This window comes from Dryobates pubescens, chromosome 36 (assembly GCF_014839835.1).
Source record: "Dryobates pubescens isolate bDryPub1 chromosome 36, bDryPub1.pri, whole genome shotgun sequence".
Classification (NCBI taxonomy): domain Eukaryota; kingdom Metazoa; phylum Chordata; class Aves; order Piciformes; family Picidae; genus Dryobates; species Dryobates pubescens.
The window spans coordinates 472,545-489,911 of NC_071647.1; the positions used below are offsets into that span (position 1 = coordinate 472,545).

General features: G+C 65.8%; 4 protein-coding genes across 4 annotated transcripts; 3 read left to right on the forward strand and 1 right to left on the reverse strand.

Annotated features, from left to right (window-relative positions):
- Positions 1-73: 73 nt before the first annotated feature.
- On the reverse strand, positions 74-695 carry LOC104309567 (heat shock protein beta-11-like). Its single transcript, XM_009910896.2, has one exon. It carries the CDS (start codon positions 675-677, stop codon positions 93-95), a length of 585 nt encoding a protein of 194 aa, XP_009909198.2. The 5' UTR covers positions 678-695; the 3' UTR covers positions 74-92.
- Positions 696-1,844: 1,149 nt separating this feature from the next.
- On the forward strand, positions 1,845-2,614 carry LOC104308150 (heat shock protein 30C-like). Its single transcript, XM_009909289.2, has one exon. The coding sequence runs from the start codon at positions 1,933-1,935 to the stop codon at positions 2,539-2,541; it is 609 nt and encodes a 202-aa protein (XP_009907591.2). The 5' UTR covers positions 1,845-1,932; the 3' UTR covers positions 2,542-2,614.
- Positions 2,615-3,345: 731 nt separating this feature from the next.
- On the forward strand, positions 3,346-8,968 carry KAT2A (lysine acetyltransferase 2A). The gene is made up of 18 exons (XM_054176797.1): positions 3,346-3,591; positions 4,279-4,402; positions 4,482-4,627; positions 4,938-5,027; positions 5,169-5,350; positions 5,621-5,812; positions 5,897-6,003; positions 6,124-6,231; positions 6,312-6,448; positions 6,553-6,761; positions 6,832-6,958; positions 7,147-7,257; positions 7,335-7,478; positions 7,777-7,891; positions 7,986-8,022; positions 8,159-8,222; positions 8,405-8,489; positions 8,618-8,968. The coding sequence occupies exons 1-18, from the start codon at positions 3,346-3,348 to the stop codon at positions 8,809-8,811; spliced, it is 2,418 nt and encodes an 805-aa protein (XP_054032772.1). The 3' UTR covers positions 8,812-8,968.
- Positions 8,969-10,072: 1,104 nt separating this feature from the next.
- DHX58 (DExH-box helicase 58) lies at positions 10,073-14,688 on the forward strand. Its single transcript, XM_054176799.1, has 12 exons — positions 10,073-10,298; positions 10,446-10,647; positions 10,730-10,920; positions 11,120-11,236; positions 11,482-11,608; positions 11,737-11,919; positions 12,003-12,253; positions 12,363-12,512; positions 12,792-12,953; positions 13,330-13,514; positions 13,704-13,800; positions 14,027-14,688. The coding sequence occupies exons 1-12, from the start codon at positions 10,131-10,133 to the stop codon at positions 14,204-14,206; spliced, it is 2,013 nt and encodes a 670-aa protein (XP_054032774.1). The 5' UTR covers positions 10,073-10,130; the 3' UTR covers positions 14,207-14,688.
- Positions 14,689-17,367: the final 2,679 nt, after the last annotated feature.

Genomic DNA, 17,367 nt, shown 5'->3' on the forward strand with positions numbered 1-17,367 from the left:
AGTGAGCTCATTGTGGTGCCATCCTCGGGGCCACCCCCCAGGGCTTGCTGCCATCTGCTCCGGTCCCGCCGTGGGCCAGCAGCCCCCTCCCCTTACGCCTTGGCTTTGCCACTGGCTCCCTCCTCAGAGGCTGCTCCGAGCTGGGGGGCTGCAGGGCTGACCTGGATGGGCACGTTCCTCTCGGGGGCAGCTGGCAGTGCCAGCCTGGGGGCCTCGATGCGGAGCTGCCCCTCCTTGGTGAGGGAGCAGGTCAGGGCCTCGGCGTCCACCTCCTCGGGCACGTCCCACTCGCGCTTCAGCGCCTCGTACTTGTAGGAGAAGGAACCCTTCTCGTCCGTGCTCTGCGTCTCCTTCTGCCCCACCAGCACCACCTTCCTGCCCACCACCTTCACCGACAGCTCCTCGGGAGCGAAGTTCTTCACGTCCTGGCAGATGGAGAAGCCCTCCCCGGAGCCCTGGGTCGGGGCCGCGCTGGTGCTCGGGGCTCGCTCCACGGCGTTGGCTACCTGGCTGCTCAGGAGCTGCTCGAAGCTGCTCATGAACTGCCGAGCCCTCGCCATCTCCTGCTGCAGCTCGGTGAAGATGGTCTCTGCGTGCGGCCAGAGGGTCCTCACTGTGCCCAGCCGGCTGGCCAGGGAGCTGGAGGCGAAGGGTGCGAGGTGCATTCTGCAAAGCATCGCTGCTGGAGCTGTGGCTGCTGGAGCTGTCGCTGCTGGAGCTGTCGCTGCTGGAGCTGCTCTCTCTGGTGGAGATATCGCTCTGGTGCTGCTGCTGCTTTTCTGCTGGCTCTGGAGCTCAGAGTTCTGCCCCGGCACTGCCGCCCGCGGCTTTTATGTCCCTTGCCGGGAGGAGTGGCCTGATCCTGCACATTACGTCACCCCGCGGAGAAGAGCTCAGCGCTTTCCAGCCCGTTCCAGCTCATTCTTGTTACTCACCCGTGAGGAGAGGCACCGCTTACGTCGTGCCCTGCATACCTTCACCCTGACTCTCGCAGCTCTGCTCTCCTGGATTATAATTAGCAGCATCACCTCAGCCTCTGAGTGGGATGCCTGAGCCACCCCTGCCAAAAATCTGTGGCCTTTCTCCTTCCCAGGCAGGGAGCAGGGCTGGGCTCCTCTCCTCCCTCCCTTCCACCTCCTCACCTGTGACCTCTTTCCCCCCACCTGCAGGCACCAGACCCTCTCTGTCCCCCCCCCCCCCCCCCCCCCCCCCCCCGTTTGCAGGACCCTCAGCTGCTAGGTGAGACCCAAACCCAGCCCAAGGCCCCCTCTCCCCAGGCAGGGTGGTGCCGAGGGGCTGGCACCGGGTGGTGGGCAGCCCTCAGGTCGGGGAGTGCCTGGAAAGTGTGGGAGGTGTCTGGCAGCGAGTGGTGCAGGAACGTCCCCATGCTGACCAAAGAGATGTGGTCCTGGCACGGCAGAACCCACATTCCACTGAGCCCCTGGCATGAGCACCAGGGCAAGGGCTGTGCTGCCCCTTGGTATGGGAGCCACGGGAAGAGCTTCGCTCACTCCTAGCCAGGGGAAGGGCTTGGCTGGCCCCTGGCACGAGGGCCACAGGAAGGGGCTTGCTGGCCCTTGGCATGAGCGCCATGGGCAGGGCTTTGCTGGCCCCCCCCAGACAGAGGAGAGCTGCTGCATCACGGTGGCTCTGCAGAAACCTGAGCTCCCCGCGGTGCCTGCAGCTCCTATTCGGGGCTGGTGACTCTGCCCCCGAAGCAGGCGCTGCTATTTCTGCTGGCGGACACTCAGCCGCTCAAAAATAGGCGATGGCTGCGGGAGCGGCGTGGGGAGAGAGTGTTCTGGAAGGGGCACACCCCTGGGCACGGGAGGATAAAACCCGCGGCTGCCCAGCCCCGGCAGAGCACTGCACAGCCCCAGCGCCGAGCAGAGCAGAGCCGCAGACACGCCGGGAACAGGCACCGGAGCAGAGATGCTTTGCAGGATGCACTTCATGCCACCCATGTCCAGCTCCCTCTTCCCATGGCTGGGACCCGTCCGCACCCTCTGGCCACATCCTGGCACCATCTTCGCTGAGCTGGAGCGGGAGCTGCGGCTGGAGATGGAGAGAGCCCGGGAGTTCATGAGCAGCTTCGAGCAGTACCTCAGCAGCGGGAGCAGTGCCAGCCGGATTGGCATCGCCGCGGAACGAGCCCCCAGTGCCAGCGCCGCCCTGACCCAGGGCTCCGGGGAGGGCTTCTCTGTCTGCCAGGACGTGAAGGACTTCGCTCCCGAGCAGCTGTCGGTGAAGGTGGTGGGCAGGAAGGTGGTGCTGGTGGGGCAGAAGGAGACGCAGAGCACGGACGAGAAGGGCTCCTTCTCCTACAAGTACGAGGTGCTGAAACGCGAGTGGGACGTGCCCGAGGAGGTGGACGCCGAGGCCCTGACCTGCTCTCTGTCCAAGGAGGGGCAGCTCCGCATCGAGGCCCCCAGGCTGGCACTGCCAGCTGCCCCCGAGAGGAACGTGCCCATCCAGATGGGGCCGGCGGTGGCACAGTCGACAGCCAGCACCGATGACGGAGCCGAGCGAGCCAAGGCGTGACGGAGCCTGGCACGGGCTGGGCTGAGCCTGGCTACCGAGGCAGCTGCCAGCTGCAGAGCAGGACCACACCGGGGGCCTGGTGTGGGGGGAGGTCTCTGCTCAAGTCCTGGAGCGTTTTTGATATGTAATAAATATTCCTGACTTTTATTTGCCTGCTCTCTGTGCTTGCTGAGCTCTCCTGCCCCTCAGCCGTGCCCACGCAGCGGGATGGCAGCCCGGGGAGGCAAGTTGTGCTGGCACAGGGCACATCCCTGCCACCTCTGCCCATCCCTGTCTTGGTGAAAAAGGTCGCTTGAGGCTCTCCAGCACAGTGGGGGCAAACCTGAGCATCCTCGGGGCAGCCCTTGGGCGCCCGACCCCCATTGTTAGGACGGTGCTGTGACACTGCCTTGCCGCACCACATGGCCATGAGCTGTGCCTTGCAAGCTGTGCCAGCTTGTGCCAAGCCGTGCCAGCATCCCCCCTACAATGCAGAGAGGACAGGGCACCACCAAAGTCCATCTGTGGAAGCGGCTGCAAAGCGCCAAGTCCAACCGTACCGGCTCCGGTACCTGTTACCGGAGGAGAGGTCCTTCGGTACCACCGCCGGTACCACCCCGGGAAGGGCTCTCGGGGTGCTTGGTACCGGTCAGCTCTCGACCCTCCTTGTCCGGTTCACGCCGCGCGCCGCTGCGCTCCCGCCCGGTGCCTGCGGGCGGCGTCAACCGGCACCGTCGAAACCGAACCCACCCCGCCCCCAAACTACCGATCCCGGCGTTCCCGGAGCGCAGGCGCAGTGAGCGTGGAGTGCACGCCGGGCCCGGCATGGCGGAGCCGGAGGCCGCGCAACCGGGGCGGCCCCCGCCGGGCCCGGGTCCGGGAACGGGAACGGCGGCGGCGACGGGAAGCGGGACGGTAACGGGAGGAGGAGGGGGGGGCGGGACGGGATCCAGTGACCCGGCTCGGCCCGGGTTAAGCCAGCAGCAACGAGCGAGTCAACGCAAAGCGCAGGTGCGGGGCTTCCCCCGCGGGAAGAAGCTGGAGAAGCTGGGGGTCTTCTCGGCTTGCAAGGTGGGGCTGGGGGCTGCGGGAGCGGGGCGGGAGGCGCTGCGTGCGCGGCGGTGCAGCAGGAGGGATGCAGGAGCGGGGTGCAAGGATGGGCATGAGAAGGGGATGCAGGATTAGGGTGCAGGAGGCAATGCAGGGGTGGGGGAGATGCAGGAAAGAGGGAACAAGGTCATGCATGGGTGGGGGCTGCAGGGGTCGGGGGGACTGAGCTGGGCAGGGGGTGCGAGGGTTAGAAGGATGTGCAGGGGAGCGGGGTGCAAGGATGGGCATGAGAAGGGGATGCAGGATTAGGGTGCAGGAGGCAGTGCAGGGATGGGGGAAGTGCAGGAAGGAGGGGACAAGGCCATGCACAGGTGGGGGCTGCAGGAGCGGGGCACACTGAGGCGGACAAGGGGTGCATGGGCAGGAGGAGCACGTGGTGGGTGCAGGAGGGGGATGTGAGGGTGCACAGCGATGGGAGGCTGCAGGAGGGGGGTGCTGGACTGTGCGTGGCAGGGGGTGGTAGGGCTGAGCTGTGGGAGGGAGGTGCAGGGCATGCAGGAGGCTGCAGCTGGACGCAGGGTGGGTGCTGGGGTGGGAGGGACAGGCGAGAAGGCTCTCTGGGGGGCTGCTGGGCAGAGAATGTGGCATCCTTGGCACGGGGCAGTGTCTGGCCTGCCGTGTGGCAGCCTCCCCTGCCCCTTCTCCCAGGCCAATGACGCCTGCAAGTGCAATGGCTGGAAGAACCCCAACCCCCCCACTGCCCCCCGCATGGACCTGCAGCAGCCGGTGACCAACCTGAGCGAGCCCTGCCGCAGCTGCAGCCACGCTCTGGGTAACCCCCCCGGACCCTCTGGGGAAGGGGAGCGGAGCTGAACCCCCCAGGTCTGACTGTGGCTGTCCCTGCACTGCAGCAGACCACGTGTCCCACCTGGAGAACGTCTCTGAGGAGGAGATCAACAGGCTGCTGGGCATGGTGGTGGACGTGGAGAACCTCTTCATGTCGGTGCACAAGGAGGAGGACACAGACACCAAGCAGGTCTACTTCTACCTGTTCAAGGTGCGTCTGGGGCCGGGCACAGCTCGCAGCAGGGCTGCCTGGGCTCCGTCAGGGAGCTGGGTGGGCTGCGGCCGCTGTCCCCCTGCCTGCTCTGCTGGGAGCCGTGTTCTGGCCGGGAGCTGTGCCTCCAGCCCTGCCCCGAGAGCAGCTTCCCCTGGGCTCCAGCGTCCATGGGAGGAGGTTTGCAAGGAACAAACATCCATGCTCCGAGGGGGCCCCTGCCGGCTCCCTGCCGCGTGAGTCGGTGCAGCCCTCAGCAGGCCCCGCGGCGCCTGGGGCGCCGGTGACCCTCCCCACGCTGTCCCCGCAGCTGCTGCGGAAGTGCATCCTGCAGATGAGCCAACCGGTGGTCGAGGGGTCCCTGGGCAGCCCCCCCTTTGAGAAGCCAAACATCGAGCAGGTGAGGCTCTGCAGGCTCCCACGGTGCTCCGGTGACCTCTGCTGTGCTCTGCTGCTCCTCACGGTCCCCTGCCTCTTCGGGGGGCAGCACTGAAGGGTCTGCAGCCCCGGGCGCCCCTCCACTGCCCTGTCCTCTCCTCAGGGTGTCCTGAACTTCGTGCAGTACAAGTTCAGCCACTTGCCGCCCAAGGAGCGCCAGACCATGTATGAGCTCTCCAAGATGTTCCTGCTCTGCCTCAACTACTGGAAGCTGGAGACGCCGTCGCAGTTCCGGCAGCGCTCGCAGAGCGACGATGTGGCCACCTACAAGGTCAACTACACCAGGTGAGGGCAGGGGTGGTCTGAGCCGGCCAGCCTGGGGGTTCTGCCCTCTCCAGCCGCCTCTGTGTGGGGCTGACCTCCAGCTACCAGGGTCTGGGCCTCTCCCCAGCCCTCCTGGCCGGTTGGGCTGTTGGGAGAGCAGTAGGGACACCGCTTCCGAAGCCCAGCGGTGACCCTTGGGGTGCTGCCCCCCCTTGGCCCTGCTTCCAGCGGTGTATTCCCAGAAGGGCCATGGGTGCTCTGGGGTCACTGGAGAATGTTCTCCTCTCCTAGGTGGCTTTGCTACTGCCACGTGCCCCAGAGCTGTGACAGCCTTCCCCGCTATGAGACCACCCACGTCTTCGGGCGCAGCCTCCTCAAGTCCATCTTCACCGTCACTCGCCGGCAGCTGCTGGAGAAGTTCCGAGTGGAGAAGGACAAACTGGTGCCGGAGAAGCGGACACTGATCCTCACCCACTTCCCCAAGTAGGTGCCTGGCATGGGGGTGGTCAGCGTGGCACTGGGCAGCCTCTTCCCTCAGGACACTTGCATGGGGCTGCTCTCCTCCAGGTTCCTGTCCATGCTGGAGGAGGAGATCTATGGTGAGAACTCTCCCATCTGGGAGGCCGATTTCACCGTGCCGGCCGCAGAGGGAGCCCAGCTGGTGTCCCGCCCAGGTAGCTCGGGGAGCAGTAGGACACAGGACTGAGGTGGGGGTGAGCCCTGGCCCTGGCAGCAGCTGGGCTGCCTGAGGAGCTGCTCCCTGGCAGTCACAAGGCCTCCTTGGTGTCTTGCAGCTGCGGTCAGCACCGTGGCTGTGCCCAGCACTCCGCTCTTCAGCAAGAAGCTCAGCAGCAGCAGCTCTGCGGCCAGCATGGATGCCAGCGCCCCGGAGCCCCTGCCAGGTAGGGCTGGTGTGAGCCAGGCACCGGCAGAACCCTTCCTTGCTCCCTGCTGGTGCTGGAGGTACCACGCTGCTCCCCAGGGGAGAAGAGGAAGCTGCCCGAGAGCCTGACCCTAGAGGATGCCAAACGGATCCGCGTCATGGGAGACATCCCCATGGAGCTGGTGAACGAGGTCATGCTGACCATCACGGACCCTGCCGCCATGCTGGGCCCCGAGGTAGGGGGCGAGGGGCCCCGAGGCGGCACCGGCGCCCTGCGGGGCCCGCAGAGCCGCTCCCCCGGCGCGCCGAGCCCCGGCTGACCCCCCCGTCCGCGCCGCAGACCAGCCTGCTGTCGGCCAACGCGGCGCGGGACGAGACGGCGCGGCTGGAGGAGCGCCGCGGCATCATCGAGTTCCACGTCATCGGCAACTCCCTCTCGCAGAAGTCCAACAAGAAGATCCTGATGTGGCTGGTGGGGCTGCAGAACGTCTTCTCGCACCAGCTGCCGCGCATGCCCAAGGAGTACATCACTCGCCTCGTCTTCGACCCGTGCGTGGCCGGGGGGCGCGGGGGGGCCGGCGCGGGGGGCTCGCCGCTGACCCTGGGCCCCTGCCCGCAGGAAGCACAAGACCCTGGCGCTGATCAAGGACGGCCGCGTGATCGGAGGCATCTGCTTCCGCATGTTCCCCACCCAGGGCTTCACCGAGATCGTCTTCTGCGCCGTCACCTCCAACGAGCAAGTCAAGGTGGGGGCGGGGGGCACCGCGGGGGCTGGTGCCTGGGGGTGCTCTCTGTCCCAGACCTGCTTGGTGCTGGCCGGCCCTGAGCGGCAGCCCTGGCTCTGGGGCATCTCCCAGCTGCCTGTGCCCGTGGGGGGGGGGGGCCTGTCTGTCCGGTCCGGCTCGGGGGTCCCTGTCTCACGGTGCACCCCCAGGGCTATGGCACACACCTGATGAACCACCTGAAGGAGTACCACATCAAGCACAACATCCTCTACTTCCTCACCTACGCCGACGAGTACGCCATCGGCTACTTCAAGAAGCAGGTGAGCTGCCTGCCCAGGGCAGCTGCCCGCCGGCCCCCTGCCCGCCGGCCCCCTCCCACCTGGCCTCTCCTCCCTAGGGCTTTTCCAAGGACATCAAGGTGCCCAAGAGCCGCTACCTGGGCTACATCAAGGACTACGAGGGGGCGACGCTGATGGAGTGTGAGCTGAACCCCCGCATCCCCTACACCGAGCTCTCCCACATCATCAAGAAGCAGAAGGAGGTATGGCCCTCGGCTGGGTGTTGCCAGGCTCTGCCAGCCTGTGCTCCTGAGGGCGGGGGAGACATCCAGGCATGTGCCAGCTCTTGGGAAGTGGCCCTTGATCCTTCCTGGGGGCAGGGTGATGGGGCACAGAGGGGGCACCACGGTGGTGTTTATGGTGGCAGGGGTGGCTCCAGCCTAGGGCAGAGCCTGCAGCCAGTGCCCAGGGTCTGTGGGTGTCACAACCGAGTCTTGCTCCCTGGAGCCTCCTGCAGTCCCTCCTCCCCTCCCTGCTTCCAACCCTCCCTTCCTGCTGCAGATCATCAAGAAGCTGATCGAGAGGAAGCAGGCACAGATCCGCAAGGTCTACCCTGGCCTGACCTGCTTCAAGGAGGGTGTGAGGCAGATCCCCATCGAGAGCGTCCCTGGCATCCGTGAGTCCTGCTGGGGGGGCTGGGTGCTGGGGGGCTCCAGCCTCCCTCACCCACAGGCAGGGGGCAGGAGGTGACACCAACCCTTCCCTTCCAGGAGAAACAGGATGGAAGCCCCTGGGGAAGGAGAAGGGGTGAGTGCTGTGTTCCTCACTCCAGGGCTGGGATGAGGCGGTGGGAGCATTGGGATGGGGTGGTGGGAGCACTGGGATAGGGCAGTGGGAATGCTGGGATGGAGAGGGGCTGAGAGGTGCTGATCTTGTCCTGCAGCAAGGAGCTGAAGGATCCAGACCAGCTCTACAACACCCTGAAGAACCTCCTGGCCCAGATCAAGGTGAGGGCAGGAGGGGAACCTTCCCCTCGGGGCTGTCCATCCCCACTTGGAGCAGCCTCCTCTGGGACAGGCTGTCCTGGGGGCAGTTGGGGTGACCTGGGCACACAGGCAGCAGGACCCCTGTGTGCTGAGGCCCTCAGGGGCTGCCTCTGCTCACTGCTGTAACCTGCCCCCCGCTCCAGACCCACCCCAGCGCCTGGCCCTTCATGGAGCCGGTGAAGAAGTCGGAGGCCCCAGACTACTACGAGATCATTCGGTTCCCCATCGGTAGGTGGCTGTGCCAGCAGCCCTGGGGCAGGACAGCAAGGGGACAGCTGCAGTCTCCCCATCCTGGGGGGCCGTGCTGGGGGGTGGGGGGAGAGGCCAGCAGGGGCCTGACCCTTCCCTGCTGGCAGACCTGAAGACCATGACGGAGCGGCTCAAGAACCGCTACTACGTCACCAAGAAGCTCTTCATCGCCGACCTGCAGCGCATCATCACCAACTGCCGCGAGTACAACCCCCCCGACAGCGACTACTGCAAGTGTGCCAACACCCTGGAGAAGTTCTTCTACTTCAAGCTGAAGGAGGGGGGGCTCATCGACAAGTAGGGGAGCTGGCCTGCACGCCTGGGCCGAGGAGAGGGACAGGGCTGCTGTGGGACCAGCTCCTGCTGCGTGGGCAGCGGCTGCTGGAGGGTTTGGTGCTGCTGCGCAGCCCTGGGGGGAGCTGGGTCTTCCCTGGGGGGGTTAGGGGTTGGATGCTCTTCCCTGGGGGGGGTAAGCAGTGGGGCCGGAGCTGCCTTATCAGGCTCTGCCCAGGATCTGGGCAGTGCTGAGTTCCTGCCTCTCCCTGGGTCCCAGACAGCCCTGGCACTGGCACTGGCACTTCTGCCCAGGGTTGTGCCTTCTGCCCTGGCTCTTGGTGGCTGGGGGTTGGGTGGGGGGCACACAAGTGCTTTGGTTTTGCTTCCGTCCACGCACAGGCAGCCCCCAGCCCCCACCCCTCTCGTTGAATGTATGGTGGGGCTCAGCCCTGCTGCTTCTGGTGTGGGGTCCTGCTGGGAGGGGGGGATCAGCCCCTGCACCCCCCAGCTCCTGCTGCCTCTATCAGCTCTGCCCTCCCTGCCCACTCCTACTGCCAGCCAGGGGGCCGGGGGCTGCCCTATGCCCCTCCTCTGATCCCCGGGTGTGGAGTCAGCTCCTGCCCCCCACCCGGCTGCCCCCTCCATGCCCTTCAGGGGCTGTGTGCCCCCTCCTTGGCTGCTGGGCTGGCAAGTGCCCGACCCTAGTGCTGTTCTGTCCCCCGTCCTTGCTTGGCCCCTGCTGCCTTGGCGTCACTGGGTGGGTGCTGGTGATGCTGGGTGGGACCAGCCCCCGCCCCCATTCCACGCGAGTGCTTTTGTTGGGTTTTGGTTTTGTTGGTTTTGTTGTTTTTTAAATAAATGTCCTTGTGCGAAGCCTGCAGCGCTGGCGGGGGGGCGGCAGCCGCCGGGGGGGCTGGGCAGAGGGCTGGGGGCAGCTCAGGGCTGCTTGGGGGGCACGGTGCTGCCCTGGGGGCGGGGATGGGAGGGGGCAGGCTGGCCGGGGAGCGGAGCTCGGTTTGGGTGCTGGTGAGGGCGGCCCCGGGGCGGCCCCCGGAGCTCCGCCCGCTTTCGGTTTCTGTTTCGCTTCTGCTGCGCCGGGCGCCCGGGGGGGGTTGGCCTTGGCCGCCGCGGACCGGGCAGCAGCGGGGGAAGCGGGGAAACGTCGCGGACGGCGCGCTTGAGCCCGGCTCAGCGCCGCACGGTTCGCCCCGGTTGGGTCCGGCCCGGCCCCGCTGTCCCGGTCCCTGTAGCGCGGCCGGCAGGATCCGTCCCTCGCTGGGCTCCGGCGGAAGCTCCCCGAGTTTCGTTTCTCGGGAGCAGCTCCGGGAGCGGCGGCGGCCAGCGATGGAGCTCCGCGGGTACCAGCGGGAGGCGGCGGCCCCGGCCCTGCGCGGCCGCAACTGCATCATCTGGCTGCCCACGGGCGCCGGCAAGACTCGCGTGGCTGCCCACGTCTGCCGGCAGCACCTGCAGAGCCGCAGCGGGGCCAAGGTGGCCTTCCTCGTCAACAAGGTAGCCCCCGGGCCCCGTTCCCAGTCACGGGGCACCTGCTGGTCGCCGGCCGTGGGTCGCCGGCCGTGGGTCCCCGGCCGTGGGTCCCCGGCGGTGGCCGTGGGTCGCGGTGCCGTGCTGGAGCTGAGCAGGGGGCTCGGGGCGCAGGTGCACTTGGTGGACCAACACGCCCAGAAGGAGTTCCATGAGCTGCAGAAGGACTTCAAGGTGGCGGCCGTCAGCGGCGAGAGCAGCCACAAGATCTTCTTCGCCGAGGTGGTGAGGCAGAGCGACGTCGTCATCTGCACGGCGCAGATCCTGCTGAACGCTCTGGGCAGCGGCCAGGAGGACACCCACGTGGAGCTGCCGGGTGGGTGTGGGCCCCCAGCGCTGCTGGCCCCGCGGATGGGCTGCAGGGGTCTGTCCTGGCTTCACTTGCCCTGCCCGTGCAGATTTCTCGCTGCTGGTGATCGATGAGTGCCACCACACCCACAAGGACGCCGTCTACAACAGGATCATGCTCGGCTACCTCCAGCGCAAGCTCGGTGGGCAGCAGGACCTGCCGCAGGTCCTGGGCCTGACGGCTTCCCCTGGCACCGGTGGGGCAACCACCCTCGAGGGGGCCATACAGCATGTCCTGCAGGTGGGTCCTGTGCTGATGGTGCAGCAGCCCTGGTGTCTTGGGGTGTAGCGGGGTGTCCCTTGGGGGTGGGGTCAGTGACCTGGTGTGCAGGCACTGAACAGCCCTGGGGAGATGTCCCCAACCTTGCTGGGGTGGCAGTGAGCACCAAGTGCTGTGTGGCTGCCAGTCTCAGGGCTGCAGACAGGTCTTGTCCTCTCAGATCTGTGCCAACCTGGACACGGAGGAGATCTCATCAGCACAGGAGGAGGTGCAGCAGCTGCAGAACCAGGTGCCCCAGCCCAGGAAGCAGCACGACCTGTGCCAGGAGAGAGTGCAGGTGGGGGGTGCCTGGTTGGTGGCACACAGCTGCTTGCAGGGTGGAAGATGGGACCCTGAGCCCTGCTGAGCTAGGGGCTTCAGCCTCTATTCCCTAGGCCAGTGACAGGAACAAGATGACCTGGAGCACGGTTCAGGGGTCCCAAGACCACCCAGGTCCTGCGTGCGGGTCCTGGGCTGTCCCTCTGAGGCTGTCCAGAGCAATGTCCCTGATCTCTCAGGCCCTGTGCCCCTCTCTGCTCCCAGGACCCCTTTGGTGAGAGGCTGAAGAAGATAATGGAGCAGATCCAGGAGTACATGGAGATGCCTGACCTGCCGCGGGACTTCGGCACGCAGATGTATGAGCAGCGCATCGTGGAGCTGGAGAAGGCAGGTGAGGAGGTGGAGGGAAGGGCACGCTGGGGAGGGAGGGCCAGGGGGGTGGGCTGCGACTGTGGCGTGTCCTGGCCCTGTCCTGGCCCTGTCCTGGATGTGACCGTGCTGTGTGCTGCCCCTGGGCAGCGTCGGAGGGGTTCTGCCGCAGCAGGCGGCTGTGCGCCCTGGCCCTGCGCCGGTACAACGACGCTCTGCTGGTCAGCGATGCTGTGCGCATGGTCGACGCCTTCCAGTGCCTCCAGCAGTTCTATGCTGACCAGGGCGATGCCAAGGACCCGACTGAACGCTTCCTCAGTGCCACGTTTGAGGGTAATGGAGGGGCCTGGAGGGGGTTGGTGCTGGCTGCCTGGGGGGGCTGAGGACCCCCCTGGACACTCTGCTCTCCTGCACAGAGAACAGGGAGAGCCTGCAGGCACTCGCTGGGGACCAGCGCTACAAGAACCCCAGGCTGAGCAAGCTGGAGGAGATCCTGCAGGAGCACTTCCAGCCCCTGGGCACCTCTCGTGGCATCGTCTTCACCAAGACAAGGCAAAGTGCCCACAGCCTGCTGAGCTGGCTGCAGGACACTGCTGCACTCCGGCACATCAGGGCTGCTGTCCTCACTGGTGCCAGCTGCAGCAACCAGACCAAGGCCATGACGCAGGTGAAGGAGCTGGACCAAGCCCTTGCCGCAGGCTTTGTGGGTGCTGGGGGTGGTGCTGGGCACTTGCAGCCCTGCATGCCTGCTGAAGCATCACCTCCTGGGCCCCCAGAATGAGCAGCAGGACACCATCAAGCGGTTCCGTGAGGGAGCCCTCAACCTGCTCTTCTCCACCAGCGTGGCCGAGGAGGGCCTGGATATCCCTGAGTGCAACATTGTGGTCCGCTACGGGCTGATGACCAACGAGATCGCCATGGTGCAGGTAGCTGCCCTGGTGCAGGTAGCTGCCCTGGTGCAGGTAGCTGCCTGGCCCCAGAGTGGGGAGGAGCAGGGGGGCAGCCTGCTGGGACTCTTCAAAGCCACAGGAGTGGGACGTGGGGGTTCTGGCACCCTGCACCTGCTGGGGGCTCTCTGGATGTGAGCTCAAGCCCTGGCAGAGCATCTCCGTGGCAAGGTGCAAGATGTGGAGAGTGGATCTGTCCTTGGGGGGGTTGTCCACGGCCCCCCTCAGCTGAGCACAGCACTTGGCCCTGCGCTGCAGGCCCGGGGCCGCGCTCGTGCCCAGGACAGTGTCTACTCCGTTGTCGCCAAAGCCCACAGCAGGGAAGTCTCTCGAGAGCTGCTCAATGAGAGCCTGGTGGAGCTCATGGAGAGGGCAATCAGAGTGGTGCAGGCCATGCCCAAGCAGGAATATCACCTCAAGGTGAGCCCTGAGCACCCTGCAGGATGGGCAGCTCCTGCCCACATCTGCTGCTTGGGCACAGTCCCCTGTGCCCTGTGCCCTGTGCCCTGTGCCCCTGTGCCCTGCTTTTGGCTGCCTGCTCTCCCTTTGGGACAGCAGCGGCTCCTGGGAGGGAGTAGCATCAGCTGCATGTGGGGCAATGCAGGACCATCCTTCCCTGTCTGTCCTGCTGTGCCCACCCTGCCCTGTCCATCTGTCTGTGCCCATCCAGCTGTGCCCATGCTGCTGTGTGGCTCCTGCTCTTGGAACGATGCCTCTCTCTCCCCAGCTGTGTTCCTTGCTCTCTGTGTCCATAGCCCTGTCCTGACCCCACCCCACGTTCCCCTGCCCGTTGCAGATCAGGGAGCTGCAGCAGGTGGCTGTTGCCAGCTGGCAGCTGAAGGAGGCCAGGCTCAGCCAGCGGCGGCGGCTGCACGACCCTGGCACCGTTCGTCTGTACTGCGCCGGCTGCGGCGCGGCCGCGTGCCAGGGCAGCCACATCCGCACCGTGGAGGGCATTCACCACGTCAGCATCCACCCCGGGTAGGAGCTGGGGCTGGCAGCGCTGAGCCACCACAGCCTTGCATGAGGACAGGCAGGGGGTGGCAGCAGCCTACTGCCAGCTCCTTCTTGGGGACGTCGGTGCAGGGAGGCTGTGGGGGCTTTGTGGGACACCCCCGAAGCTGTCCCTCGGACCTTTGTCCTCAGCACATCTCCCATCCCTTCCTGCAGGCTCTCTTACAGAGTTTCCTCAGGGAAAATGCACTTCCAGAGGACTTTCAAGGACTGGGAGCCAGGCTGCCGCATTGCATGCAGCCAGTGCAGCCAGGTGAGTGTGCCGAGGGCAGTGCCCCCGAGGCTGCAGCCCAGCTGGCCTGGAGGGGCTGTGCCTTGTGCCCCAGCTCCTGGCTGAGGAGCTGTGTCCCCTTCAGCCCACAGCTGTGTGGTGGAGCACAGGCAGGAATGGCCACGGGCAGCTGTCTCTGAAGGAGCTGCCTCCATCCCTGGTGTGTGGCCAGGGATGCTGTGTGACTGTGCCCTCCCTGCCCGCTCAGGACTGGGGGCTGGAGATGATCTACCGCCAGGTGAAGCTGCCCATCCTCTGCATCAAGAGCTTCGTGGTGGAGACGCCGGCGGAGAGGAGGAGGTACAAGAAGTGGAGCGCTGTGACCTTCCCCATCGAGGAGTTTGACTACACCGAGTACTGCTGCAGCACCCACAGCCAATCCTTCTAGCCTGGGCTCTGCTCCCAAGAGGACTCTTCCCAGGACACCCCCTGGGGCAGTGGGACCATTACCATCACCCTTGGCATGGGACCTTCCATCCAGGCCTGTGCAGAGTCAGCCACAGCTTTCTCCTCTTCCTCACTGGACTGAGCCAGGGCAGCACATCCCTTGCTAGAGCCTGCAGGAGGCTTTGCTGTGCCCATGCAGGAAGGAGAAGACCTGGGGGAGACAGCAGCTGAACCCTGCCCTGCCCTCTGCCTGCTGCCTTTCCCTCCTGCCCCAGGGGCCCAGCACATGGTCCTGTGCTTCTCTGGCAGCTTCCAAGCTGTCTCCTGTGGTTCTGCATTAAAGACCTGGATGTGAACTGGGGCCAGAGGAAGTGCTGCTGGTGGTGAGAGCTCACTGTGTGCAGGGGGTCGGTGCAGGGTGACACTTGCACCAAAGCCAGAGCCCCCCACTGCCTGCTGGACACCCAGATCCCACCGTGCTGGCACCGCAGGTGTCCCCAGTGTCTGGGGCCTCACCTGTGGGGCTGCCACAGGCCTACCCCTCCTCACAGAGGCTGCATGGGGGTCAGTGTCCCAAGGAACAAGTGGCAGGACAAGAAACAGCTTCAGGTTGCCCCATGGGAGGTTCAGGTTGGATATGAAGAACAATTCCTTCCAGCTGAGGGCTGTCCAGCCCTGGCCCAGGCTGCCCAGGGCAGTGGTGAAGTCCCCATCCCTGGAGGGGTTTCAAAGCCCTGGAGGTGCAGTGCTGAGGATGAGGCTTGGTGGTGTCCTGGCAGTGCTGGGCCAATGCTGGGCTGGATGAGCACATCCAAAACGATTCCATGATTCTGTGCCCTGAGCAGCCCAACCCACCCAGCTCACCCACCCGAGACCGAACCTTCCTGGTGTCCGGGGCGAGCCGCGCTGCTGGCGCCAGGACCCCGTGGGCTTCTCCGGGAGTTCGGTACAGGAGCTCCCGCGGCCGGGCCGGGCTGGGGCAGCCCCGGAGCCCGCTCGCCACGCCGCGCTCTGCCGCCGCTAGAGGGAAGCCCCGGCCCGGCCCGGCCGTGGGACGGCGCCCGGGGAGTTGGGGGACACCCGCGGCAGCGGGGCCGGGCCGGGGCGTGCCGGGGGATGCTCAGCCGGTGCCCAGGGGCTCACACCCGCAGGTCCCTCCGTGGTCCTTTCCCGCGGGACTCGCCCGCGGTGCGGGCGCCGGGACCTCCCACCCCGGTGAGCGGCGGGGCCGGCGTCTGTCAGCGCTGCCGGACCCGTCCCGGCTCGCCGAGAGAGAGGGGCAGCTTTTTACCGGGCACCGGGATGCCCGAGAGAGATCTCTGTCCCAAACCCAGCCCCTTGCTGGGCATCCCCTCCAGAGCAAGGTACCGAGCACCACGACCACCGGGGCTCCGCCGTTGTCCCCAGCGAGGACGGGGCGGGAGCAGGCGAGGCGGCGACTGCGCTGGGCGGGGGCCATGGCCCAGTTTCAGGTGGAGTTTGCCCGGGGGAGAGGCGAATGCAGCTCCCGTTGGCCGGAATCTGGGTAACGAGGCCACCGGAGTTATTTGCAGCTCCGGGAGGGGCTGGGCTTGGCCCCTCGCACCCCTCCCCAGGCAGGACCCCTCCTGCAGGGGCCCCGCAGAGCTTTGCTGAGCTCAAACTGCCCTGATTTGGGCTCAGAGAATCCAGGCTGAGTTCATCCTAGGGGTGCCTGGAGCAGAGGCTGGTGCCACCCCACCAGCCCAGACCCAGCTGGGTGCCCACTTTGGTGCCCCAAACCTGAATCTCTGCAGCACTGGTCGAAACCTGCCCATTTTTGAGGGGTTCCCCTGAGCTCATTGGGGTGCAGGGCCAGGACATCATCACCCCATGGAGCTCCATGGGTTTCTCAAGTGGGTCTGCACCCAGCCCCTGCTTGTTCCTCTCTGTGCACCTCTGTTCCCCAGCCTCTTCTGGCTTCTCCTTCCCAGGGGCTTGGTCACCTTGGTGCTGGTGACAGGGAACAGCTGAGCTGCAGCAATCGGTGCTGCGACCTTGACCAACGTCCTTCAGAGACAGCATCCTTCAGAGCAGGCCTCATGCAGCTGCCTGTGGCTGGGCCAGCCCCTGTGAGGGCTTGGGGACATGTGTGCCTGGGAGCCCCCTGTTAGTCCACCCTGACTGTCACTGCACCCCTCAGCTGAGGACAGGGGCAGTGGGTGCTGCCTTCTGATCAGCCACTCAGGTCACTGCAGCATCGGCTGGGGCCAGGCTGTGCTTGATAAAGCAGCTCTGGAGCCACAGGGACCCAAGAGGCTGAAGGTCTGTGTGTTGTGGGGCTGCCCAACCCTGGCCCCAGCCCTAGCCTGCTCCCAGCACTGGCAGAATGTCCCTCAGACCCCTCTGCTCCCCCACTCTTCACACAGCCAGGGCTGGAGTCCTCTGAGGGGTCTGCACCCTGCCCTGTGCCACCCTTCTGCCTCCTCCCTGGGCACAGCATGGCCATGCCCACGTGGTGAGTGACGGATGCACCCAGTGATGCTTGCCCTGTTCTTATACCAGCCTGAGGCCCCACTCACTGCTCCAGTGCCCTCCAATAGCTGGGCATTAGAGAGGGCAGCTGGAAGGGTCCCTGGGTGCTGACACATCCCTGTCTGTAGCCTCGGGGTCCGAGGCTGGCTAAGAGCTTGTCTCAGCTCCCAGCCCCCACAGCTCCCTGCCGGCAGAGCCCCGCAGCAAACCCCTGCAGCAGCAGCAGCAACTTGTGCTGGCAAAAGCCTGGTGAAGCTCTTTTGCAGTGGCTTTTTTTGCCGGGTGCCAGGCCACAGCTTGGTATAGGGATGGGCACAGCCCTGGGAACACCCTCGTGCTCCTTCCCCAGCACCCCTGGTGCCTCTGGCAGCCGTCTGTGCTCACGGAGCAGAGCGAGGGCACCACAGCCATTGTTTTTGTCCAACCCATTTCATCTGTCCTCGGAGCGTCTGAAAGCAACAATTCACCTTTCAATGCCGCAGCTGGAACGGCTCTGGCTCCTCTCTGCTTGGCAGTGCCTCAGATTGGCCCTTTCCCGAGGCTGGGTGTTTAGCAGAGACTTAGAGCTCAATCTGTTTAGCTTAACGAAAAGCAGCCTCAGATGTGCCTTGATTACAGTCTGCAGGCACCTTCCCGGGGAGAAAACTGCCAGGTATTAAAGGGCTCTTT

Excerpts from the sequence above, each read along its gene's own strand:
- KAT2A (XM_054176797.1), top strand. The coding sequence starts at position 3,346 with ATGGCGGAGCCGGAGGCCGCGCAACCGGGGCGGCCCCCGCCGGGCCCG. Across the intron at positions 5,028-5,168 it reads AGAAGCCAAACATCGAGCAG|GGTGTCCTGAACTTCGTGCA; the intron begins GTGAGGCTCTGC and ends TCCTCTCCTCAG. Across the intron at positions 7,892-7,985 it reads CGAGAGCGTCCCTGGCATCC|GAGAAACAGGATGGAAGCCC; the intron begins GTGAGTCCTGCT and ends CTTCCCTTCCAG.
- LOC104309567 (XM_009910896.2), bottom strand. The coding sequence starts at position 677 with ATGCTTTGCAGAATGCACCTCGCACCCTTCGCCTCCAGCTCCCTGGCC.
- DHX58 (XM_054176799.1), top strand. The coding sequence starts at position 10,131 with ATGGAGCTCCGCGGGTACCAGCGGGAGGCGGCGGCCCCGGCCCTGCGC. Across the intron at positions 10,921-11,119 it reads CCATACAGCATGTCCTGCAG|ATCTGTGCCAACCTGGACAC; the intron begins GTGGGTCCTGTG and ends TTGTCCTCTCAG. Across the intron at positions 11,609-11,736 it reads CGTGGAGCTGGAGAAGGCAG|CGTCGGAGGGGTTCTGCCGC; the intron begins GTGAGGAGGTGG and ends GCCCCTGGGCAG.
- LOC104308150 (XM_009909289.2), top strand. The coding sequence starts at position 1,933 with ATGCTTTGCAGGATGCACTTCATGCCACCCATGTCCAGCTCCCTCTTC.